Source organism: Lissotriton vulgaris, chromosome 11 (genome assembly GCF_964263255.1).
Source record: "Lissotriton vulgaris chromosome 11, aLisVul1.2, whole genome shotgun sequence".
Classification (NCBI taxonomy): domain Eukaryota; kingdom Metazoa; phylum Chordata; class Amphibia; order Caudata; family Salamandridae; genus Lissotriton; species Lissotriton vulgaris.
The window spans coordinates 423,457,374-423,485,103 of NC_141699.1; the positions used below are offsets into that span (position 1 = coordinate 423,457,374).

Consider the following 27,730-nt stretch of genomic DNA (forward strand, 5'->3'; position numbering starts at 1 on the left):
TTCCACATTTTCTGTCATTGTAGGGACTTCTGCCTAGAAAGTGCAAAGGCGTTATTATATGGCAAAGCTTGAGAAGATCCTGATTTTTGCACTTTGTAAAGGTTGCTAAAATTCTCTGTCTAAGTTCACCTTTGGCCATGTAACGTCTTTCTGCACGTTGCACCAAAAGTTTCACGGAATTGTGCGTTTATTTTCACTCTAATCAAACCTAGTCAAGATGGGAACTGTGTGCTAGAGTTTTCTCTACACGTTTATCTTTGCCAGTGTTTTTCTTTGCACAGTGGCACGTGTGCTACTTATTTTTCTCTGCAAATTTACTTTTTGCAGCATGTTGTTGCATAAGTGTTGCTTTTTTAATCTAATGTTGCAAAGCGCAGAACTTTGCGATTTTGGGAAGTTTGCAAGGTTTTCCATAGAAATGTAAGAAGTTTTATTTGTAAAAAAAGACAAGTATCCTAGCTCATGCACTCACTCCCATTCTCGAACTACAAACAGCCTTGCAGTCGATTTCGTTTGAAGTATGTACCACACAAACAAAACCCACTCGCATACTGCACCCTTATTCTATCCTGTCTTACCTCTGCCTACAAAATGTCGCAGAGTGCACGCCCACTGCATCTTATTTCCTCTTGTAGGCGGTTGTTCCTTTATATTGCTCTGCGGTTTATATTCAACTTTTACCACAAAGAAGTGAAGCTGGACAAACCTTTTCCTAGAGATGATGCTCCCAAATGCAGGAACTCCTGGACACCAGATTTGCCTCTTCTTGATTCCATCTCTTGCTTCTCTTTCACCACTTTAAACTTCCTGTTTTCATATCTCACTTTTTAATGCTCTTTCCCAGTCCGGCTCTGTTTTCTAAGCTCTCTCTCGCTTCCTCCTTCTTTCTCACTTTGATGATGTACAATAAGTCTCAGTGCCCAAAATCAGTGTTGGTGCCCTTCGCCAGTAACCACTGTTACTTACTGGTAGCCCCTGCCTCTGGGTCCGAGAGGGCCCTGTAGCCACTTTCTCAAGAAAACATCAACATTAGTTCGGAAGAGAAATATTTAATAACAATCATAGATTATAAAACAGCTTTCTTCCTTTTATGAAGGTGTTTTTTTTCCTGTATTTTGTGTTATTTTTTTATTTGTCTTTTGAAATGTCATCAGTAACATTAAAAGATAATCCTCGCCCCTTCTCAAATCTCCCACTGACAACTGGCTCCGATGTGCAAGAAGTGACATGATGACAGCTTATTAAAATATTCAGAAAAAAAGATAACATTTACCTCTGGGGTGCTGGTTTCGCCTGTCAACCGATTGTAGAAAAAGCGAGTCGAATAGACTATTTCAGAAATGTATGTGCTATCGAAAAGCATTTATAAATATTCAACAAGCGGATATTTGGAGGGCATCTCCGCCCTCCTTTTTAACAATCTACTTTATGCACCTTTTTCTTAGTTTCCTTGACCAGAATGCAGCCCTGATGCAAGCAGACAGAAGCTATGGCTGACATTCAGAAGGCCAGACCTCTGTCACCCCCAGGGTGGATGGGGCAAGAGTCATTCTAATTAGGCAGATGCCTAATGTTCTGTGGGTGGTAATGGAGACACTCCCAAAAACCACCAGAAACCCTGTCCGCACTAGCAGCGCTATGGCTTCCCCCTTTAGCAGCTTGGTGGTTGGGAGCATTCAACAATAACTGTCCCGCCACATTATCTAACAGCGATAACTCCATGCAAGCTGGTGAATTTTCGTGAAAATAGTGTCCCCAGTATGCAGGGACAGAAACCAGGCCTGTTAAGTGTTAGGGACACTGAAATTGTGCCCCACTTGAGATGCAGTCCCAATACCCATATTTGCGGGTGGAATTTCCACCAGCATGGACAGATGGTGGTGGATTTTCCACTTAAACGTTTCTCCTCCGAAATTGAACCTCCCATGGGCATACAGCCACTTTGATATTGTTGGCTCTGCCACCCTGGCACACAACGCTAAGTGTAACTGATTTCCAATCACTTCCATGGTGGCGGTTGTAACTCTGCATAAACAAAGGGTACATTTACTGAACTAACCAAAGATCAGAATGTATATATTTTAGAGTTTCATGTTTTCTTCAGAAAAGCCTATCCATGGATATCAAAGGTGGGCCTTAGGCAGACATGTACCATGCCTTCAAGTCAACTCACACACGTCAGTCTACATTGTTGTGACAGCCATGAATGCAGAACTATATTTGCACGACTTCTTTGTGTTAACATGTTTGCTAAGGAAATCAGAGTCCCGTATAGACAAAGATCATGGGCGAGCAAGCACCCTTTAATAATTAGTGCTCCTCCACACTTGCAGGGCTTCAGGGACCTATTTTACACAACTGAAGAAAGTGCATTAAAATGAGTGTATGCCAATTTGTTTGCGAAGACAAGAATAACCTTGCACCAGAAGTGCACCTCTTTTTAAAGGTAAGATTGCTCTGTGATGCGAACCAGTGCATTACTTGTCTCACTCTGTGAAGTAAACTCAGTGCAATTAAACAGTCTTGTAAATAATGAGTTGCCCTCTACACCACACCATTCCATAGAAGTAAAGCTCCACCGTTACTCCATAGACTCGGTGGAGCATCTGCAGAGTTCCCTGATAGACGTACGCGTCCCACCTTAGATTTTGGGTCCCTTGGGTTTTCCCTAAGTAGAGAGATCTATGTCTTATTTTGCAAGTCTCTCCTGCTCCATCGCCCACCATCCAACTGTGCTCCTCAGAGTTTCATTGTGAGTTCAGAGAAGACTCACGTGTGGCGGATCCACCAACCTTGCAATACCGTTGAGGTTGATCATTCTCTTGACCCGAAAGGTAAACAGAAGGTAAATTCCATGAGGCTAAAAAAGTATTGAGTAAAATGTATTTTGTGAAGCTAGCGAACCTTTGTCGAGGAATCATTAAGGTGCACCGACTTACCTTCATTGTTGAAACTTCGAACGATGTTGGCCGATGGCATAGAGGTCTTGTCCGTGGCAAACCTGTTGTACAGCTCAAGCATGTATTCTGGTGGGTCCACCTTAACCAGCGAGTGCCCCGGGATCCCCGAGAGGTTGAGGGTCTTCAAGAACTCATCCTTCATGCTCTCAAGCAGGGTGTCGAAATCCAAGCCGCCCTGCTCCGTCAGGACCTCGTCGAACAGTGGACGCTCGTCAGTTAGCGAATCCTCCAGGCTCATGATGGGGCTGCAGGCTCCCAATTCCACCAGCACACACAGACCAGCAAAAAAACACAGAGCCATAGAATCCATTGTTTTTTCCCCCTTTCCTTCCTGTCCTCGACCGACTTATCTCAAATGGCTTTCACTCTGCGCCCTCCTAGGCTGTTTTATCCACTGGGGAATGCACAGCTCGTGTCATCTGAAGTTGACAAGTTTGGAGAGCCCTCGATTTGTTGCCTGTGACCATCCTCACTCTCTCTCTCCCTCTCCCACCCCCTCCCTATCGCTAACTCTCCCCTCCCCTCAAAAGAACAGTTTCTATTAATGAGACAACATGGCTTCCTAAGGCTTCCTTGACGCTCTTATCTGGACAATGTAGGCTGTTCGGCAGATTCTGTTGTTATCTCGAAATCCTCCCTCTCTTAATGAGCATTTTGTAAACATTTGCACATTCTGACACTGGCGATGAGATAGGTCGTTTTCCTGTCACAGAAAACGAAGGCTTTGTCCGGTTTTGTTTTTTCGCAGCCAACTTCCCTTTGAGATTGACCACTGAAGGCTCTCTGCAAAGCTGTTTCACAGGCTGACATGGAATGCCACCAGCATACAGTATGACCTGACCGTGCGCAGAGAGTGAATGGCCTCCCCGCGCAGCTCGAAATAGAAGCTCTGTGAAGGATTGCTCAAGAAAAGGCCCATCCTCACTGCGGAAGTTCTACTTGTTGACAAAGGACAAAGGAGCCACGTGACACCTCTGCAGGGGGCCGCACTGTGGGTCTTGGGCTGCAGGAGAGTGTGTTCCTGCAACAGACCACCAATCTGAAACATAGGGGTAGATCTACAAAGAAGTGCCGCCGTGCAGCAACGCAAACCCTTTGGTTGCGCCACGCTGCGGCACTTCCGAAGCACAGGAATACAACATATTTATAATAATATGTTGCATTCCTGTGCTCTCCCCTGCGCTGGCGCACAAACTGCTGCCATGCGTCGGCACAGGCACCCTTGCACCATGGTGCAAGGATGCCTGCGTCATGGGGAGATTGTTTAAGTGCTGGAAGGGGCACCTTCCTGCGCAAAAACAATCACTACAGGCATTTTCCTCTTTCAATGCGTACTGTAGAATGCAGCATGCTTTGAAAGAGGAAAAAACACAGAGAAATGAAAACATTTCTCCTTGTTGCGCCGCGCTACGCCTCATTGAAACGCATTTCCAGATTTATGATTCCTCGTAAACCTGGAAAGGTGTCTTGTTCCATGGGTGTTGCATGGGAACACCCACAGCAACACCCATGGAATGCCCGTTCCATGCAAAGTGCTGCGTGTGAAGGGGTCATATTTACAAGGAGAGGAAAAGTCACGCAGGGTGGCTTTTCCTCTCCTTGTAAATATGGAGAAGTGAAATGCGCATCCAGTACGTCTCAAAAAGTGATGAACTAGTGGCGCAGGGGGCTGGTAAATCTGCCCCCAATTTTGGGAAAACAGGCACAAGTGCCTTCCATAAGCACTAGGTGTAGATAACTGAGCTTCCGTTTCATAGAAAGGTTTGATTTGATTTGAAAGTTGTAGAGCGCCCTGATAACTCAAAGTCGTTTCTTTGCGCGAGGAGAGGAGGCCCAACAGTGGCGGCTGGTGCATAGGGGTGAAAGTGGCGTTGCCTCACTAGCCTCTGGACGAGGATCGGGGGGGGAGACAATAGAGACACCACACGCAATGCAGCAGCCTCAAATGAAGTGCTCACTGCCCCATGACGAACACAAATCGAATTCTGTTTGCTATTTTTCTAGGAAGGGAAGGCCCAGAAGGGACGAGGTCACAGATCAGAGTTTTCCTGCGCATGTTCTGACCGGGGCAAGGACTATTGCTTGCCCTCGAAGCACATGCAAGACGAGTGATGCCATCCTGAAGGGAGTGGCCAGAGAAAGCGCAAAATATCTGGTTTCAAATGGGGCACCGCTGCAGTGCGTCACTGAAATGAATAGCAAGGGGCAGGGCCAGCCCCACTCAAGACACAGCAGTGGGTGGCAACAACTGGAGCACTCCCTTGCCTTCGCGCTAGTCCCAGGCTTCCTGATTGGACAATGGGAGGAGCTGAGGGAGTGGGCTGAGGAAGAGCCCCCGACTGCCACGCAGCTCTGACTCCAGCACCGATGACTGATCGGGACCCAGCAGGTGCGCTGCACTCCATGTGCTGCTGGCTGTGCATTGCTCAGGACGGCCGCAGTCACAGCACAGCACTGCAGGAGAAGACTACCGACAGGCTGGGGTGCAACAACAGGCAAGTGCAATTCCATTTTGGTGTACTGTCCGACATGCTCAGGTGTTCAACGTCTACATGGCCCCTGTCGCACAAGTGGCCCACCAGCACGACCTCAACATCATCTCCTACGCCGACGACACCCAGCTCATTGTCTCCCTCACCAAGGACCCGCACACCGCCAAAACCAACCTCCACGAGGGAATGAAGGCCGTCGCCGACTGGATGAGGAACAGCCATATGAAGCGGAACTCGGACATGACGGAGGTACTAATCCTCTGACCCACCCCCTCAGCCTGGGACAACTCCTGGCGGCCGACCACACTGGGAACAGCACCGACACCCACCGACCATGCACGCAACCTGGGATTCATCCTTGATTCCTCCCTCTCCATGTCTAAACAGGTCGGCGCCGTCTCCTCCTCCTGCTACAACACCCTCCGCATGCTCTGCAGGATCTACAAGTGGATCCCGACCGAAACAAGAAGAACGGTGACACAGGCCCTCGTCAGCAGCAGACTGGACTACGGCAACGCACTCTACACAGGAATCCCAGCCAAACACCTATGATGACTACAAAGCATCCAAAACGCCTCCGCCCGACTGATCGTCAACGTCCCCCGCCGCAGCCACATCACCTCCCACCTGAGAGACCTACACTGGCTCCCCGTCGACAAGAGGATCACCTTCAAGCTCCTCACCCACGCACACAAAGCACTCCACAACGCTGGACCAGCCTACCTTAACAGCAGACTCAGCTTCTACACCCCCACCCGCCAGCTCCACTCCCCCAGCCTCGCCCCCGCATCCAATGAACAACCTCTGGTGGCAGATCCTTCTCCTACCTCGCCGCCGAGACCTGGAACACCCTCCCTACCCACCTACGGCAGACCCAGGACCTGCTCGCCTTCAGAAGACTCCTCAAGACCTGGCTCTTCGAGCAGTAGCAGCACCCCCTCCCCTCAGCGCCTTGAGGCCCTCACGGGTAAGTAGCGCGCTTTACAAGTACTCTGATCGATTGATTGGAGCCCATCTACTTTGTGTTTGCCAGTCTGACCCCGATGCTGTCCCTGCGTGCATCTGTCCCACCCACATCAATGTTTTGGTCGCCAGAATGCAGCGAAACGAAACCGCCATACAATGGGCATAAAACTCTAGACAAGATCACAGGAGCCGCAGCGCCGTCAAATGCAGGCCTGATTGACTTGCGCTCCGCTGCCGCCACTGGCTGGTGCTCACTGTTGTGCCCCTGCTCCCTGACACCACTGCTAACCCTGACCACAAACGACAAATGCATGCAGTACACCACTGCAAATTCACAGCCACATCATCAGAACACACCCGAGCACACCCTCCCCCTCCCACCACCAGGCACTCAACCCGGACCTCCACGCCTCACCACCTCCAAATATCACCAGCCGCCCCTGAGGCCCATACCTCATCGAATTAATAGTACCTGCCCCACTTGAAGCCTATGATTTATGTAAGAATGTTAAGGAATTGCACTGCGCGCTCTTTAACTCTCATAGGGCAACTGTTTATTAACTTTTTTCTGATTCGCTATTCATTTAATTGTGTTAGGACCTGTTCGCGGACGATAAGAGTGTGGGTTTCGTCATGAAAGGCTTTAGAGGTGCTTATTCCAAACAGATTTCATAAGAATGTATCTATTTTAGAAGAATGGAAAACTGAGCCAAAATGACCCCACCACAACGAGTAACGCATCACCAAGCGCCTAAGGCTCAAAAGTCTGCCAACCTATTGTGATATAACATTGACCGTATGCTCATGAAATGTGCATAGAGGTAACTTCACACATATTTACTTATTTGAGAAAATCTAACATTACTCCTCGAATGCACCGCTACCTGTTTGGCAGCCAATGAGATCTGAACTTCGTCCTGCTAATGTTTTCGATGATCCAAACCGTGAAATTACAGAATGAAGACAATTATAATGGCCCTAGAGTGGGAAAACTGAAGTCTGTGGTCTAGACCTGTGGTGTCTATTGGCCTGGTCACGTGTCTGGTGGTTTTTCGACCGGCAGACTCGGAGTGGTGCAGGAGTGGCGCTCAACTGTTTTGCTGATTAAGACTTTGAAAATCGTATCAGCGGGGGACTGCCGGCTGCGCCAGGAAACAGTTATACCCTGGCGGTGGCTCAGGAGCGCCACAACGCATTATGCTGAGCAGGGACTGGCAGAGTCTCACTCAGCATATCTAGAGTTCCTGGACCACCAGCTTTTCTGTGGCGGACCCTAGCATGAGGAGGCTGGTGGTGCAGGAACAGAGGGTGCCCTACCGGGCCCCCATGTCCTCCCTGCCATGGGGATACATCCAGGGGGGCGCAAAATGTGCCCCCCTGTCTGTAGTACCCCCAGTTCCAGGATGGCATGGATGTCACTGTCCATGCCGTGCTGGAACTTTCGGTACAAAAAGGGGTGGTGATGGACGGAGCATCTGAATCAATCAAACACTCACACCCAGTCAAAAGATCTGGGTTTAATCCATCACCGTTCTTTAGCTCACTTTGCCATCCCAGTTCAGACATGGCTATATGCAAATCAGTCTGACCCTGTGCCTCATGGGAACAGTCCAGCCCGAACTGCCAAGCCATGTCTTCCCTGGACCGGAAACAAGCTTCCAAGGACCGGTTTCTGGCATTCCAGCCGTCTTCAGCCCGGCTTGCTTGAATCCAGTGGCAAAGTGAGCAAGGGACTCATGTCTGAGCATACCCTGCCACCCATTTCCACCAGGCCAATGATTCAGCAAGGTGAGAGTCAAGCCGGACATGTGACTTTTTCTGCTCCAACCAAATACGCCTTTGAGGGGCAGAAATTAGTTTATAAACTTTCAGATTATGCAGCTAACCACTCCTCCAGCATGTATCGATCTGCGCCAACACTCTTCACTGCCGTCAGGTATGCAATCCCTGTTTGGCTCTAATTTTGGGGGTTCCTTCTCTATTCTTAGAGGTCTCTTTTGATTTACTGTTCATTAGTATGGATCTCAGCTTTCTGGTGTTGGTTTTAACCATTCTTTTCTGTCTCCCACCCACGACTTCAGGGCTGGACTGGCTGTAGCGGGCACCAGGCTTTTCCCCGGTGGGCCGGCGGGGTGGGGGCTGCTTTTAGTCCCCTGGGATCCCTTTTTTGTTACTGGGGGCCGGTTTTGCAGCATAGCTGCAATATCTGCCACATGTAACAAAAGCAGCTGCAGTGTTTTCCACACGCACCCCTGCGGCCGGACCGACTCAATTGCCAGGCCAGTTTGCGTTCCCAGTCCTGCCCTGCAGGGCTTTACAGTAAACATAATTTGTTCAGTCTGAGTTGTGTTTTTTAAACTCTGATGAGATTTGTCGGACAATTGGGTGTCCTTAGTCCATTTATTTATTTGTGTATTGCCTTTTTAGATCAGGCCTCTTCAACATAGGTCCTGGAGACCAGATTTCTGTCAGATGTGCAGGAAATCCACATTAGATGTATTTTAATGCAGGTAGCCTATATGCAAATACTTTACAGTTTGTGTTAATGTTGAATACCTCATATGGCCGGGATACCCGTCACCCCCTCCCAACACAATCCCCAATGATGGGAGACAAACGCAGTTCTGAACTTTTGGAAGGTGGGAGGGAGTTACCCTCCCGGCCGTATTTATTAAAATATGAAACAAAATTAAAACATTAAATAAAAGTTTCATATCATGTACAATTTTCATTTATTACATTTCGATGAAGACATGTTCATTGGCTAACCTTAACAAATCTCTAATACAAAGGTTTTCCTAGCCGAGTCTAACATCCTGCAAATGCATACTTTCTAAATTAAAATTGTACATCCTAGCATTACGGGCCAACGGCAAGGTCGCAACCGGTGTCAGATCCCTACTACCAAAACTCTCGCCCTCACGGTGTGAGTGGCGCATGCGCAGAGGACTGTACCCTCTGTGCCAACTCCAATTTCCCTTGTCTTGTTGGGGGCCCCCCATTTAAACTCGACGCCATCTTAAAGGTCGTCCGAGGACCCGTGTGAGGTGTCTGTAAGAAGGCAGCGTGGACTCCCCCTCCCACCCTACACTGTCTATCACATCCGCCGTCGCGGATATCCGGGCCCCGGGAAATTCGTAGGAGGAGCATATAGCCGCCTCCTCCCCTGGAAGGGGTCTATGGCCGTCTTCCCCTAGGCGACTCATACTTAGTGGGTGCCGCCTCCCCGTGGGAGGGGCCAATGGCCGCCTCCCCCCAGGCGCTCCCATCCATAATGGGTGGCGCCCCCCTCTAGGGACCTTGAAATTACTGCTCACCGATCATGACCTTACCGCCCGACCAAAAAATAAATACGACATTGATTACGTACTAAGGGAAAAAACATCATCTTGTCTACTTGCATGTTTTTTCTATGCTACAAGAAAATTAGTACCTTCAGACAGAAATTATATCATTAAACTCGATCTTCATACATCACAACACCTGAGGGAAAAAGACTTTATTGCAGAAAAACATTGCCATAAGGGGCTGGTGGGTGGGTCAAAATTGCTCCTTGTTCTGTCGAGGGCTCACAAGCAACGAGTGGGTGCAGCTTCCAAGCACAGGAACAAGAGGATGCTTCCTTGGATTCCCGCTCTCTTTATTCCTCGTCGGGAGGGCGTGAACCCCCCGCCGGTACGCCTACTGGGCGTGGCCATCGGTGTAGGTGTCTAGGACAACCCCTCTTGGGCGGGAAAAGGCGCGCCCCGGCTACGCCGCTTTGGGCATACCAGCCGGGACACGCCCCCTGCCCAAAAAAGGTTTCCCAGGAGGATCTGGGTCCCCAACCATACGTTCGGGGGGACCGAGTGGTCGCCCCTTTCCATATGGCTGGGATACCCGTCACCCCCTCCCAACACAATCCCCAATGATGGGAGACGAACGCAGTTCTGAACTTTTGGAAGGCGGGAGGGAGTTACCCTCCCGGCCGTATTTATTAAAATATGAAACAAAATTAAAACATTAAATAAAAGTTTCATATCATGTACAATTTTCATTTATTACATTTCGATGAAGACATGTTCATTGGCTAACCTTAACAAATCTCTAATACAAAGGTTTTCCTAGCCGAGTCTACCATCCTGCAAATGCATACTTTCTAAATTAAAATTGTACATCCTAGCATTACGGGCCAACGGCAAGGTCGCAACCGGTGTCAGATCCCTACTACCAAAACTCTCACCCTCACGGTGTGAGTGGCGCATGCGCAGAGGACTGTACCCTCTGTGCCAACTCCAATTTCCCTTGTCTTGTTGGGGGCCCCCCATTTAAACTCGACGCCATCTTAAAGGTCGTCCGAGGACCTGTGTGAGGTGTCTGTAAGAAGGCAGCGTGGACTCCCCCTCCCACCCCACACTGTGTATCACATCCGCCGTCGCGGATATCCGGGCCCCGGGAAATTCGTAGGAGGAGCATATAGCCGCCTCCTCCCCTGGAAGGGGTCTATGGCCGTCTTCCCCTAGGCGACCCATACTTAGTGGGTGCCGCCTCCCCGTGGGAGGGGCCAATGGCCGCCTCCCTTCAGGCGCTCCCATCCATAATGGGTGGCGCCCCCCTCTAGGGACCTTGAAATTACTGCTCACCGATCATGACCTTACCGCCACAGGCCGGATAGTTGACCGGCTATCCGGCCCCCCTACAAACTCCTCCTAAAGGTCATGCTTTCTTAAACCCCTTAGCCATGCTATGAAGTCTCCTATGAGTAAGACAATCCCCTCCCGGGAAAAGTGAACCCCATCCTCGAGATACATGTGATCACCCCGAATACACCCATGCGGAATACTGTGCAACTGCGCTGAGCGAAACAACCTACCAATTTTGTTGTTGACCTTCTTTACTGAATGGTTCAGTGCTGACACCGAAAGGCCCCCCCGCCATACTTTCCTGGGAATCATATGGGACCATGCAATCGTGCACCCCGGGATCCTTTTCGCCAGCCAGCTAGCAGTGGACAAAACTCGCTCGAGTAATACTCGCCTACCGAGTGTCACCATGTCGTTGCCCCCCAGGTGTACTATGATTACAGATGGCGGTGACCTCTGCCGCCCTAAGAGTCCCTCGACAAAAGATTCGAACTGGTCAATACAGAGCCCGCCCCTTCCGTGGAAGGTCACTCTGTACCCGTATTCCCCAGCTGCGTGAGTCGCGTCACCTGCTTTGAATACGTCCCCGGCCCGCCTCACGTATGAGTGGCCCACGACCCACACCACTCTCTCCTCAGCCGGTGATCTCTGACCGCTGGTCCCCAGGTGCCGGGTCGACTGCAAATTCCGCCCCGCATAACATGCTCGCGAAACTGTAAATCAAACAGAAGACAAGAAGCGTGAGTGCATGTAACTTGACTTCACAACATGTGCAACCGCACAAACCTTTTGAAACAATTCGAGGACCATCGTCCCAACAGTTTCACCTCCTCAGCACTCTGACCCCTGGCTGTAGCCTCAGTAGCAGCCCCTATCCTGAAGGAGTGGGTCCCAAAATCACCCGGGTCCAAGCCCGCCGCTGCGATTGCCAATGTTAGCACCCTCTGAAACTGAAACCTCGTCAGTGGGGTGGCATCGATGTGCCTCAACAGACTCCCACCCCATGTATCCGCCCTCAGCGCCAGATATTCCTCAATGCACTTTACTGGGCACATGGGGGACCCTTGCATGTGCTGGACCACAACACTGTCTCCCATAGCTGTCTGGTCAGTCTTGGACTTAGCTATTGTAACCACCATTGAATCACCCCTAATCAGGATGTGATTCCTACACAGACCTCCCTCCACATCGTTCTTATTCTTTGCCACCAGTTCGCTCACCCGCATAGCCCCATGGAATGCTAATGCAAAAGCGGCCCGGAACAGAACTGCCTCGAATTGGGAGGAACATGTCGTGGGTAGTATCGCCATAAGCAGGGACAACCTCTCTAACCCAATCGGGCGCCTCTCGTCTACTCTCCGACCCTCAAGGCGCTGCCAGCCCCGAAGGGCTTTCTTTGCCAAAAAGGAAGATGTCGGGTCCTTGACGCCATGCACCTGCGCCATGAATGAAATGGCCGCCCGGTGACTATTGGCCGTTGCCACTGTTCGGCCCTCCCTATGTAATGCTACCATAAACCTCAAGAAGCAATCCTCCTGACCCCATGTCTGTTCCCCTGCCGGACCCAAAAACGCACAATAGGAACGAAACGCTCCTTCGTATGCCTTCCTTGTCCTGGGGGCTAGGCTTGCTGCCACGAGGTCTTGTAATCCAGGGCACCGAGTAGCCAGAGTACTTCGGGGAATGGTGCCGCCGCTAGGTCCGCAGAAGGTAGATAACCCCTGAACGCCTGCATATGTGAACGAGAGAGTGCATCAGCAGCATGATTCAGTATCCCCGGCACATGCTTTGCCCTGAATTGTACATTTAGTCTCATGCAAATTAGTACAATTTCTTTCAGCAATCTCAATATCCACTTGCAGCGTGCTGCCTGATTATTTATACATTCAACAACAGTCATATTGTCAGACCAAAATACCACCGAGCGATCTCTGAACTCGTCCGGCCATGCCCTCAGAGCCACAAATATAGGGAATAGCTCGAGGAAACCAATGTTACTTGTGAGGCCGCTGGTGTGCCACCATGTCGGCCATGTTTGCGCCGACCATCGATTGCCGAAAATGGCGCCAAATCCCACGCTCCCCGCTGAGTCAGTCCACAAACCTAGCTCGTCCGAAGACGCTGGCGGCTTGTTCCATACTACTCGACCGTTGAAGTCCGCCAGGAATGCTAACCAAATGCGCATGTCCTGGCGAACCTCTGCAGACAGTCTCGTGCGGTGGTGTCCTTCTTTGAGACCGACCATAGCCTGTGCAATAGAGCGTGAAAAGGGGCGGGCCATTGGTATCACCCTCAGGGCAAAGTTAAGCTGACCCACTGCCTGTTGTAACTGATGCAGGGTCACTTTCTCCTTACTAAGGCACAGTTCCAGGGAAGCCCTAAATTTCGCTATTTTCCCTACCGGCAAACGGAAACATCCCTCCACAGAGTCGAGCTCAATTCCCAGAAACTCGAGTGAAGTAGATGGTCCCACCGTCTTACCTGGTGCCAATGGCACCCCAAATTCCCTCATGAGGATGCAAAACTCCTGTAGCACCTGTGCACATGTTGTGTCGCCGGCTGCCCCCAAGAACAGAAAATCATCTAAGTAATGCATAACATGGCTATGCCCAGTGTCCTCAGTGAACGCCCACTCCAAAAAACAGCTGAATTTCTCAAAATAGGCACAAGAGATGGAGCAACCCATTGGCATGCATCTATCCATGTAGTAACGTCCTTGGAACACAAAGCCTAACAGACGCTGGTCCTGTGGGTGTACCGGGAGCAACCGGAACGCCGACTCGATATCCGATTTCGCCATCAGCGCTCCGGGCTCCAGGCGATTCAACATGGTGACGGCATCATCGAAGGATGCGTACCGCACCGAACAAACTTCTGGGTCAATCGCTTCGTTCACCGAGAGACCCTTCGGTGCTGACAAGTTATGGATCATCCTAAACTCCCCTGGGTCTTTTTTGGGGACTACTCCCAACGGGGAACAGATAAAATTTGCCACTGGAGGGTGCAGATATGGGCCCGCCACCCGGCCTAGTAAAACCTCTTTTCCAATCTTCTTCTTTACCACCGCTGGATTATGCCGAGCCGATAATTGGTTTCTACAAAATGATTCCCCACGAAAATCCCCCGCCGGGATGCGGAAACCATATAAGAATCCGTTCCTCAGCACCCCAGCGGAGACATGATCAGGGTATTCGTTTAGCCAGGGGGTTATTGCCATGATATCGACGGGGGTAGGTAACGGTACACGGTGACCCTCCTCAGTCTTGTTTGGACCCTCCCTTACCTCCCGACCCGCCATTTTTGGATCTGCACAAACTTTGTGGGTGCGAGGAATTCCCACAACCCGCACATGCATGCCTGAACTTACATGTCCCTTGCGGTCTGGAGCAGTTGCCCCTCTTAAAGCTCCAACAGACCCCCGCTTTCCCCCATTCCCCCCGGACCTTGTTTGGTGATCGCCACCGGCGCCCGCTCGAAAGGGCACCGCGGGCTGTTGGCGGGAAAACCCCGACCCATTCCCACCTGGCGAGGACGTCTTCGTCGCGCCCGGCAGGAGCTGCTTCTGCCAAGAAATCGAGTCGAGACAATCCCACGTCAGAGATGAATCGAACTCCTTGGCTTTACGGAACTTCATGTCGTAACCCATCCATTCATTACCTTCATATGTTTCATAAAAATCCATTATTCGTGCCTGGTAGCAAGACAATTCAGGCAAAACCTCGGGCTTACGTTCCCCAATTATTGCAGTAAACATCGCAAAGGCCTTGGCCCAATTTGTTATTGTTTCATCCACCCTGAATCCCGCCATCTTGGCTCGCCAGACACTCGGGTGCCACAAATCTTTCTGCGTTTTAGCATACTCCATCTCGCGATGGTCGGTTAACAGAGAAAACATATTAACATACTTGTCTGCCCAAATTAACTCTTTCGTGGCCAACGGGATATGTTGAACCCCTTTCTCCCGTCTTGAGGGCAGTGAGCCCCCCCCCCGCAAGTGGCAATGCCTGCTTACCCGGTTCGGTTGACGTTCCTGGTGTTTTTTCCACGCCAGCTGCCGATCCTTCCGAGGCTACCTGTGGGAGGACAAGAGGGAGATTCGCCTTCGCGGCATCTCGCGACTGCCGCAACTGCTGCATTAGTAACCTGGCCTCTGCGGCCGTGTCTCCAGGTGCCGTAGCACCCCCTGTTTTCTTGCCGAGCCATGCGGCCAACTGGGCGGCCAATTCAGGCGGCATGTCCTCCTCGCTAGCGGGTGTAATCACAACCGGTATCGGCTGACCCGCGTCTGGGAGTACCGGGGCCTCGACCGGAATGGCAGGGCTCACCGGGGGTACCTCGGGGACGGGGACCTCCCCCCCTGGGGCCCTATTCCTGACCCGCTTCCCCCTACCCTCCGGGACAACACCCGGCAATGCCGGGCCTATTACCTTCTTTGGTTTACCCCTATTGTTCATCGCAGCCATCTGCTTCTTCATATTCGCCATATCTCGTCCTACGTTTCGTTCCATCTTCGTCATTCTGTTAACCAACATTCGAAGCATCTGGTCAGTCTCGGACTTCTTTCCTGCCTTCTTGCCAGACATTCTCTTCGAGTATTCACTCTAAGCTGATCTGAAACGGTCCTAGGTCTCTTAGCCTTGAAGTCGCTGAAAGAGAAACACAAGAATTACAAATTCTCAAAATTGCTCCTTGTTCCGTCGAGGGCTCACAAGCAACGAGTGGGTGCAGCTTCCAAGCACAGGAACAAGAGGATGCTTCCTTGGATTCCCGCTCTCTTTATTCCTCGTCGGGAGGGCGTGAACCCTCCGCCGGTACGCCTACTGGGCGTGGCCATCGGTGTAGGTGTCTAGGACAACCCCTCTTGGGCGGGAAAAGGCGCGCCCCGGCTACGCCGCTTTGGGCATACCAGCCGGGACACGCCCCCCGCCCAAAAATGGTTTCCCGGGAGGATCTGGGTCCCCAACCATACGTTCGGGGGGACCGAGTGGTCGCCCCTTTCCACTCGTGTATTTACTTTGGATACCACTGAATAAGAAGTTGATGAAGCAGTATCATTTTCCTCTAGATTTGTATCCGAACAATGTGCCCAAAAAATTTTAAATCATAAAAGTAGAGATCCTTTTGAATACATAAAGTGAGTGTTTTGCATCTAATTGGCACCCTTCTAAACAAAAGTATTAAAAAATTGTTGATTTGGGGTTGTAGTCATGATTATAATTTTTTCATGTCTGTTTTTCAGAAGTGCTTAATTTGTCCCCCCCCAAAAAAATAAGTACCAGGGCCCTCGTCAGGAGGCTACTGCATCTTGCACCACCCACTGCCCCTGTCAGCGTTGCCAATGACAGATCTACAAAAGTACTAACCACCACCCTCCTACAAGTGCGACAACTCACTATTCCAGGCACCCAAAGCTATAAGAATGTTTTAGGCAGCATTTTAGGTCTTGCTGAATCAGCGCGCATGCGCTGCTCGGAGAGACATTTAGTAGCTGCTTTGGGAAGGGCTCCCAAAGCGGCGACCAGCTTGCTAGAACGCGCAACAATCATGCGCACTTGCGCGTGTATCCCTTCCATTTTTTAGCGCGTCATCGTGATCACTTTCGCTTTCACAGCGATCGTCATCGCGATGACTTTCATGGCCAATGCTTGTTAATTACCGTGGCTGCGCTTTTTTCCCACGCAGCGCCGCGTTTGTTTATTACTGCTGATTCTGATTCTGAGCCACTGAAGGACGCTGCCTGGTAAAAACCCTGCTCACAATAGTTCTCATCCTGTTAGACTACCTGACTCATTACAACATTGCTTCTCGACACATCATATGAACAGAACAAGCGTTTCGCAGAGGGAAAAATATTTATTACCGTATTTTCCGGCGTATAAGACGACCTTTTAACCCCTTAAAATTTTCTGGAAAGTCGGGGGTCGTCTTATACGCCGGGTACAAAATTTTATGGTATTTTTTCATGCGCTTTTTCATAGCGAGGACTTCACTCGAAGGTGTCAGACCGCTTCACAATACGAAATAACAAGAAACAACACACCTTATGTTAAAAAATACAGCCACCGACCCTGGCAACGTCCAAAAATACAGCCACCGACCCTGGCAACGTCCACACCCAGGCCCCGCGCCATGAATTGTGCAAGTATCGAAAGCGAGCGTGTTTTTGTCATAGCGAGGACTTCACTCGAAGGTGTCAGACCGCTTCACAATAGGAAATAACCAGAAACAACACACCTTATGTCAAAAAATACAGCCACCGACCCTGGCAACGTCCACACCCAGGCCCCGCGCCATGAAGTATCGAAAGCGAGCGTTTTTGTCATGGCAAGGACTTCACTCGAAGGTGTCAAACCGCTTCACAAGCGAGCAAATGGCGCCATGAGTCTTACCTCGACTGCCGCTGCCGCTGTACACGCGCCTCCAACCGCTTGCACATCCCCAGGCAGACGAGGCAGCAGGACGAGGCAGCAGGACGTCCGAAACACGGTACATGGTAATGGGCAGCCAACGCCGAAGATGGCAGCGCCCGGTGTGTTGACACGTTTGGCACGTTTGGCACGTTTTGGCACGCTCACCTCTCCCCTTGGCATGGGCGTGGCATAGAAAGGGGACTGTACAATGTTCCCAAATGTTCCCGAAGGCAGTAGAGCACTTGCCGTGATTGGCTGGTTGTTGCTAAGAGGAAAAACAGTCTCGTGACCAGATAGCGTATTTGCCGTACCGTACGTGTGGTGTTGAAGACAGTCTCTGCACCTGTCCATTCTGTACAGCACCAGTACCGTACATCGAGTGCAAATGGCTGACAGTCAAGAACCCGGCAAGGCTCCAGCAGCACATTCCGTGCAAATGGCAGACAGCGAAGAACCCGGCAAGGCTCCAGCAGCGCATCCAGAGCAAATGGCTGGCAGTCTAGAACTCAGCAAGGCTCCAGCAGTGGCAAGGAGAAGAAAATATGAAGCCAGCTACAAACTCAAAGTTGTGGCTTTTGCCACGGAACATAATAACTGTGCTGCTGCTAGGCAATATGGAGTGACAGAGAAGATGGTTCGGGCCTGGAGAGCAAATGAGCAAGCATTGCGGAGTATGCCAAGGGGCAAGTGTGCACTAAGAAGAGGCACCCCACATTGGCCAGAACTGGAAAAGCATGTAGCAGACATGGTGGCCGAGCATCGGCAAAGCGGGTATGTCGTGACCCGAAATAAAATCCGCTTGGTTGCACTTCAGTGGGCCAAATCTAATCCCGATCTCAGCCACAGATTTAAGGCCACTGTGTCCTGGTGTACCAGATTCTTGGGAAGGCATAATCTGGTATTGCGGCAAAAGACAAAAATTGCCCAGAAATTACCAGCGGATCTTGATGCCAAAATGCATAGCTTCCATCGCTACGTCATTAGGCTGCGCAATGAACATGTGTATGCGCTAAGTAGCATCGGAAACATGGATGAAACTCCGATGAATTTTGATATGATCGCCAACAAAACTGTCCATCAAAAAGGCGAAAAGACAATTTTAATAAAAACAACAGGACATGAGAAGTCCAGTTTCACTGTGGTACTTGCATGCACAGCTGATGGTGGCAAACTGAGGCCAATGGTTATTTTTAAAAGGAAAACAATGCCGAAACTCAAGTTTCCTGCTGGTTGTTTTGTGCATGTTAATGAGAAAGGATGGATGGATGAAGAAGGGGTAAAGCTATGGCTTGATAACGTATGGAGCAGGCAACCAGGTGGACTTCTACAAAGGCGTAGTCTACTGGTGTGGGATATGTTCAGGGCTCATTTAACTCCCAGCACCAAGCAAAGGCTGGCAAGACTGAAAACGGATGCTGCTGTTATACCTGGAGGACTGACATCGTTGGTGCAGCCACTGGATGTGTGCCTAAACAAGCCATTTAAAGATCGCATCCGAGAACAGTGGAATGAGTGGATGGTTAGCGGTGAAAAAACATTCACAAAAGGAGGAAACATGCGTGCGCCACAGTTGGATGTTTTGTGCAACTTTGTCATAAAGGCCTGGAACGACATCGATGCAGAAACAGTCATAAAGTCTTTCAAGAAGTGTGGCATATCGAACTCATTAGATGGTATGGAGGACGACTATCTGTGGGAAGGTGAAGAGGATGCCGAAGAAGAGACCACATCATCTGATACGGAATTGGTACAAGATCCATACGATGACTGCCTTACAGATGTACCACAAGATCTCATAGACTTACTTATGAGATCAGATGACGAAGAGGAGGATTTTGAAGGTTTTTAAAGGGAACGTTATAAATCCTGTAGAAATCGCTTGGATTTATGGGAAGTTATGGAACGTTTAATGCACTTGCACTGTTTCATGCACTACGTTATTTATGTTTGCCGTTATTCAGAAGTGACAGTTTTTGATATGGTTTTAAATAAAATGTTTCCGAGTAAAGCAAGATTGTTTCTACAACCAATTTCTTTGCGTTCAGTCTTTCAGTTTGTAAAATAAACGCTTATAGGTACCCACTGCCCACTGATAAAGCCTTACTGCTCACCCACAGGGAGGAGGACTAGACTAATACGGTAAGTTCAAAATACCGGTACATACTCGGAATGGCTATGCTGCGCTGGAAGTGGGGGGTCATCTTATACGGCGAGTATAGCACTAAACCTAAAATTTTTCTGCCAAAGTCGGGGGTCGTCTTATACGCCGGGTCGTCTTATAAGCCGGAAAATACGGTACTTCTTTTGTGAGTGCTTCCGGCTGAGAGACTGCCGGTGCTCGACTAGAAGCATCCAGGCAAGCAATAGTGCCCACTGCCCTGGAGCGGGACTCAATCTCAGCAGCCCCGTGGACTCTCACAACCCGGCGACTCGGAAGCAAGCAGCGGCTCCGCTCTTTTTCACCCTCCTGACTGTGCCTCATTAAACGTAACCACCATTTGGTTGTTGGGGGACGGGGGAAGGGCACTGTCGTCGTTTCCAGAGTTTTAGCTTGTGATATTTTTTCACAGTCCCTCCCTCACATTTTGACCTTGGGGCAGCCATACTCAGAGTTAGGTGCTGCAGAGGAATCGCTTCCGCTATCTGTAGCACCTGGACTCGTGCATCAAACAGTGTGTGTTTCTCTCCTTTGTCGACTACGTTTCACCAGTAAGTGACCATGTTTTGCTACCCATTGGTGCTGGGTCACTGGGAAATGCTTACAGCCTCTAAACCCCCACTCTCCCCTAGATTAGAATAAAGGAAGTGTGGTGTATTTCATTTGGGCGTTAGATGATAATACGTTTTCGGGATTGCTGCGTGTACCAGTGAAGTATATATCCTATACACATGTGTGCGCGTATTTGTAGGCACTGTTTCACAATTACTGAAAATCTGTGAGGCCCGTGGTTAGACAAACAGCCCAGTTCATTAGAACTGAGAGATATTTGCATTTATCTGTTTGTCATTCCCATCCTCCACCAAGTGCCAAGACTGCCTGAGCCTATCAGGTGGCTCAGAGTGTCCTGAGCCCTTGTTTACTATTAGGTTTCTGCAGGCCCCCACACACCTTTCATCTGTCTAACTGCTGTTACATTTTAAAGGTTTTTCTTAAATGTAACGTTTTGAAATAATTTTTTCTCTGTTAGCTTTAGTGACAGATCTGCTTCTCTCAGGCATGCATTGAAACGGTGCATATTTCACTCAAAAGGGACCGCTTGCACTGGGGTCCCGGTGACTGGGGGTAAATTGATGCTCATTTATGACTTCAATTGCCCTATTAACTTCACAGATTCCCACAGCATGCACACCCAAGAGCACGCCCAGCCCTACCCAACCCACATAAAAATATTTATTGGTTATGCAATTCCGATGCCACTTTAAGCCGATACCAGGGACGGAACAACAAGGGGCTACCAGATTATAAATAAAGGCTCAAACAGGCCTAGTGCCAAGGGAATAAGGAACTCTATAACGGAAAAAAATGATTTTGCTTGGTACTTTGAAAAACCTTGTATGGGACCTGGGTGGGTGCATAGGGGTAGCACAAGGGTATTTATAGTGTGGCGAAAAGCTAGGTCGTTGCTGGCTGGTCCCACCCCATACTCCTTCTTCTAAGCAAAAGTGGAGAACTGAACTCTTTCAGACTGTGATGTTCTACTAGATAGAGTGTGAACCAACACAAACAAAGCTTTGCAAAGCCAAAGGCTAAATAAAGTGTTGTCTCATGGAGCTCTCCACACACCTGCTACATATTGCATTTATTGAATGTAATGCTTCACTGTAAGAAGCATTTCTCATCGCAACAACACCCCAAAAGGCAGTTGTCAAACCGGTTGTCGTAATTTTACACCAGTTGGGGCCTTAAGGCTACTGCTTCACCTTGATTTATGGAAGTGCTGATCCAGAAATCTGAAGTTTCACCAGTGATTTGGTAAACACTCCCAGGCATATTTTCAATTTGGTGGGTGTCCTGACAGCCTCCTGAGGCGGCAGAAGCTCCACCAGTGGTTAAGTTGTAAAACAACAGTTGCTGGGGCTCTCCTCCGGGGCAGCTTGCACCAACCCATTTCTCCTGTTAGCACTGCCTAAAACAGAACTAACTACATACCGTGAAAGTGGGGAGAGGATGTGCCATAATGGCCAGAGCTGCCAACTTCGAGCTGGGGATCCGGATTCGAGTCTCGGCATCTGCTCAGCATCCTGTGATTCTGGGCACATCACTTAACCTCCCCTAAATTAACGTGTCCTTAACTGGTGCTCATGAAAAGAGCTGTGTTGATGATTAAGTGCTGGTGCTGACTACCGAAAACCAACGGCTCAAAGCAAACACTGGCTGCACTAGTTTAGCTAGTCTGGTCTAGGATTTGGGGATCCCACTTGTTATTGACTGTGCTCATTTTCACCCAGAGTATTTCCGCTATAAAACGGGAGTGTTTTTGGAAAAATAAATGTCGGGCAGGCCACCATGTGATTGATGCCTACTCAGCATGTGTTTTTTTTGTTTTTCAGAAACAAATGACCAGGCAGGGGACCGTTTCTGAAAAACTAGATACAAATGTCCCAGGCGTCAAGGAAGATTTCTCAATGTGTGCCCAGGAGATGTTTTGATGCAGGGCCAGCGTAATCATTGGCAGTATGGGCACCAAGTTCTGGAGCCCTGAAGTTGTCACATTTGTAAATTAGAGGAGCCTCGCACATTCCCCTTCAACTTGGGCACCAAAAATCCTAGAACCGGCCCTGTTTTGGTATTTATGTTTGGAATAGGGGCCTACTATTCAGTATCTGGAGGCCGATCCTAAGGAAGGCAGTCCGTTCAGTATTTTTAAGCCAATAGCTCTGAGATGATGGGGCCACCAGCTAAAAGTGTCTGAACGAGGAAGAAGCTGGGCTCTGCTGTCGAAACCAAGTAGTTCTGCTACTTGTAAACGAGGCTGAGGAACCCAGGTTTGGCGAATGGGGCATCCACTGATTTCAAGAGGCTGTCCCATATCCATCACACTCCTAATGCCCTTCTATGTCTCTTTGTCACATTCACTTGCACCCAAAGTGTTATAGTTAGGGAGGGTCCACTAAGGGGGTTTTGGTGTTATAAACATAACACAATACAACAAATGCAGGGCAGTTGCCTGCATCCCATTGGAAGGATTATGCATAGCATTGCAGATAGGCTCTTTATGCACTGAGCTTGAAACTAGCGGCACCTGAATCGATATGCGCATCAACACTGAAATCAGAAGCACTGTAGGTCTTTGATTCTGGATTTCAGGCACAGCTGTGGTGGAATATATTGTGCTCTAGATATTTGGGCCCATATTACCGCAGTGGTGCACTTCCCTGGTATGTAATAGGTGCACCTTCACCTGGTGCACTTGGCGCAGGCTGGGTCATTGCGCCCTGCCACAAAGAATGGCCTTGTTAAAAAGTAGGGTTGGTTCAACAATAATCCATGATGAACATCATAGTTCAAAAATAAGGGTTTAATGTTTATAGAAAAATTGTATATACATCACCCGGTACTAGATCTGATTTCAAAATAAGCGCCTGTGTGTACGTATTTTAATGTTTTTTTAGGCAGTTTTCCTGTCCATCAGGTGGGGTTCTGTTCGCTGTTATACTATTTTCCATTAGCAAACGGTGTTAGTGACAGCAAGATTGTGTACCAACTGTAAATAAAGAAAAACACCAGCATTAACAAAGCCCAATACCTCGTGCTCTGCCTGCCAGCATTTTACAATGTTTAACGTATTTCAAAATGGCTTTTGGAACATGTTAGTACAAAAACAAATAAAAAATGGCTGCCCTTGAGTGAGCACGCATGTGCTTGCATGGGCCACGTCTCTGTAGGCATTTTATAAGAGTAAACAATATTCAAAGAATACGCCGAAGCATGCACGTGTACACGCATTAACAACCATCTTTGATTTTTTGTTTTTATAAAAATATAAAAAATTGTAGATGGCCACTGATGCCTTTGGGCGTGTGCACAATAATGCGGACTAGTGATCTGAGAAAATATACTGAATCAGCCAAGTAATAGTGTTTTGGGAAGCTCCCACATTTTTTTGCCAAATTAGTTAAATAAAAAACTACAAAGTACAATTCAAAAAAACAATTTTGTTATGCTGAAAAGGGTACATTTATTTTTTTAAATGTCACATATTATAACAATATGTTTTAATTTATATATGCATTATTTTAACATATAAAAAGTTACCTTCCAATCGATGACTGTGATCTCAAATTTCCATATAATGTCTTCTCTAACAGGTGCTTCCTACCCAGATATCCCAAGCGTAGAACGAGGAACTAACTTCAGAGCAGGAAGACTTTACCATACTAATACTAGCAACAGAAGCATGTGAATGTATTCTAACCACAAGCGGTGAAGTCCTTACGCAAGGCATCAAACCAATGTTAACAGGTCCAACAGAACCTTCTGTTTTTACTACCACTGTAACACTGTAGACACCGAGTCTACACCACAAATGAATACGTGCAGGTCAATACATCAGCTTTTAAGTGAACAGGGCAGGTTCTCTAGACAAGTTGTTGGTGATTTACTAGGAGATATACTCAGTCAGTCAGTCAAAATACTTTATTTCAATCAATATCATAAAAAGACAATAGCACTATACAAAATTTACATATACTGAAATGCATAAGTTATACAAGGTAAAATCACAATTAATATACACAGTAAGAAATATGTACACAAGTTTTAAAAAAATTACCCTTTAGCAGTGGCGGCTGGTGGAATTTGAACCTGGTGGGGCTATTGAAGTAGGCATCAACGAACGGGAGCGAGGGAGCGAAGCGAGCGAGCCCGACGGCAATAAGGGGGGTGTGGGGGGGTTCTCCCCCCGCGAAGAAAATTTTTAAAAATTGCCATTTTTTGGTGCAATTTTCCGCACTATTTCTGTGATAAATGGACTGAAAAATCAGTTCTTCTAGGCATTCATAAAAGAAAACTCATACATTATTTCAGAGAATTTCTGTGTTGCCAAGCAAGACTGACTTCTGAAGAGGGCCAGGGTACTAAGCCAGGTTGCACATCCACAAAGAAACACACTTGTAATTTTGTTCCTACCAAAAATGACGGCTGGCCATTTCCTTTTCTGCATCAGCTATTCAACGTCGTTGATTGCCCAGTAATCATTATGACATATTAAATAGCTAAATGTATAAGAAATATCAATTTGAAACAAACATTTAATTTTTAGGAAGTCAGCAAAAGCTTTGATTTTGAGCAAGGCAATTTTGCAAAATAATTAAGTAAATATTGTATTTAAAATAGTTCATATAGCTCTCTGAAGCCCTTGGGTCTATCAGTATTTAAGAAAACCACTAAATACAAATAAGTTAGGAAATGAGTGTAATATGCATTGATTATAATATAAGAAATATCAATTAAAAATCTTTCATTTATTTAAGAAAGAACAAAAACGTTATTTGCAGAAGCAGGCTAGGTAAGAATGTTTTACTTTATTTTTAAATACTTTGCATGCCACCCTCAAGCCCTTGTGGCAGTCAGTATAGTAGAAAATGGCTACATAAAAATAAAATATGAAAATAAATAAATGTATATTTTAAGAAATATCCCTTCAAAACCAATATGATATTTGTAAACACAAACAAAATTATTTTAAATAATACTATGCAAATTGTTTGAATGCCACTCTCAGGTCCTTGTGCCCTTCAGCCAGCACAGCAGAAAAAGTTAAACAAAAAGAAATTATGGAAATAAATAAATGTACATTCTAGTGTGGTGATGCGGACACCAGCACTAGTATGACCACTAATGAGTGGTACTTGACAGGACTACAAATGTGAAAGTGAACGCTCTTCAAATTTTTAAAAAATGTATCTTTTTAACATTTGAAAGCTTTGACATTATCAAGTCAAAATATAGCCCTGCACTAAGACTTTATTAAACATAGAAGGAGGGAGCGGCTGACACCTCCACCTGAATAGGGCTATGCCTATTCCAACACAAATAGCTATATAACCGCCTGTAGTGTGCCTGGAGCCAGAGAAGAAAGGGCAGGGTCCTTTTGAGGATCAAAGACAGCTGTCTTTTGTTGTCTCCCACACTTCAAAGACACATTTTGGTATTAGTACTGGACCTCGCTGTGACATCCCCAAATTGGTTCACTTTGGGGTCTGGAGGAGACTCTGCAACTATGATGTACAACGCTGCTAGGAAGGACTGCCCCTTTGTCACTTGCTTTGCTGTACTGCCTATGCACTCTGCTCAGCTATGTTGGCCTGCTCCCTGCTACCTCTGCAATGAGGGACAACTGGGCCTCTATATCCTACAAGTTCCCAAGAACTTGTTAGCTTTCCTCCTGTTATGGAAGAATCAGGGCTATTTGTATGTTATTGGGCCACTTTTCTGACCGACTTTTTCGGCCCTCCTTTGAGGGAGAATGATTGGAGGTGACTCCAGCCCATTATCCTTCTAGTGCAGGGATTAGAACTATAAACAGGGCCTATTCATAAGGCACAGTAATGCACTTTCGTACCCTTTTGCTTAGATCAGGGCTTATAAACTTAAGCTAGGGGATAGATTCATTAGTATTAGTTATAATCCGTCCTTTTGCAAGAGTGTTAGTATACCTTCTATGGAGTTATGCTTATTTCGGGCCTTGTAGGCCTCAAACGGGAGAGACTCCATCTTGCTTTCTGCCCCGGCAGCTTGAGATGCTTCTAGGTCAAGTGTAATGTTTTAGTTTCGAAGTGTTGTTCGCTTGGAGAGAACTGGCTCAGGCTGGCCCTTATCGAAAGACTGTATTTTTCTCCACTCTGAAGACACAACATCAGGCCGGCCGGCTGGGAACGTGTCCTTGGTACGGGGAGGTACAAAAATTTGGTGGGCGGCAGGTTACTGGCCTTAACTTTCCATGAAAGGACAAGCTTCCATATTAGCGAAAGCGTTAGGCTGTGATGAGTCAGTCAGTCTGTAGGCGGCAGCTAGCCGTTAGCATCAATGCCATTAATTATTTCCAGGCAGACAGTCGCCATTTTGAAGTCCGAGAAAGATCATGAGGCTAATACTCTCTGAGAAAGATTGAAGAGGAGAGAGGAGTAGTGCGGAGCGATCGGAGACAGAGAGAGACAGCAGCTAATAAAGAGGAAGGTTCCAGTGACTTGGAGAGAAGCGGAGGAGACCGAGCATAGCGGTGCAGACGTGTACTCGTGACTGCTGAGGTGTGATTCTGAGACGAGCCAAGGCACAGACGAGAAGGGAACCTAAATGACTGTCGAACCCCGACTTTGTGCTCATAAGGTGACCTCTGCCCCACTTTGCATAGTGTGTACATTCTAACCTTTCACTTTTCTTTGCAGGATATATGTTATAGTATAGTGCTGTGTTTATAATCATTGTAATAAAATACCCCAGTTCTTAGTGAACCAACATGTGCCTTGTATTCTTGTTCAATCAGGGTAACCTGGTCTTCTAGTCAGACATCATTTTCATGAACGGATGTAAATCCCGGTCAGGTAAGAGCTGACTGAATAATGAGGGAGAGAGGGACCATTCGATGCTGAGAGCAGAAGGTACAGGATTCAATTTGGCAAGTTGTGCTAATTCCTGTTATTGTAGTATCACCCCGAGTAGCCAATGAGAGATTCCTTCCAAAGGTATTCATAGGAGAGTGATCGTCGTTGGTAAGCAGCGTTAATGAGAGCACCAGGGGGGACACTGGTGTGTAGATCCGCCGGATTGCGGATCGGGCTGCGAGTGAGAGAACACTGGGGTGGATACCAGTGTCTAGGGCCTCCGGATTGTGGACCGGATTGGAAGGAAGAGAGCACTAGGGCTGCAGCCTAGTGCGTAAGGCACGGCGGATTGCGTGTCGAGTGAGCACTGATGGTGATCAGTGTGTAATGGTAAATAATCAGAACTGCCCCAGGGTAGATTAGTCTGGGCCTAAGTTGCCGTGAGACTAGCTGGTATGAGTGGGATATTGTAGAAAACCTATGTGTGTGTATAGCTATTTCCCCATCCTTAGGTACGAGATATAAATATATATATGTACATACCTATTGTAAATACGTTCTAAGGAGGGAGGTGATTACGTTCCGACTGGGTTGGAGGTGCTCTAAGGAGCTGATCCCATCTGGTTCGAGAATCCGGTCGTTACAGCCACCAGACACACTCACATTGTCTAGCGCCTGCTGTGTTGGCACTCAGTCACCTTTTGCTAGTAGTCGTACTCGACACTGCTGTTTCTGAA

At 48.1% G+C, this 27,730-nt stretch overlaps 1 protein-coding gene across 1 annotated transcript in view; it reads right to left on the bottom strand.

Moving 5' to 3' along the window:
• Positions 1-3,384, bottom strand: part of BMP10 (bone morphogenetic protein 10) — a 63,808-nt gene extending 60,424 nt beyond the window's left edge. The window contains exon 1 of the mRNA XM_086944769.1: positions 2,940-3,384. Within this exon, the coding sequence (XP_086800895.1) occupies positions 2,940-3,270 (331 nt within the window). The 5' untranslated portion in view covers positions 3,271-3,384. The remainder of the gene's footprint in view (positions 1-2,939) is intronic.
• Between the last annotated feature and the right edge of the window lie 24,346 nt (positions 3,385-27,730).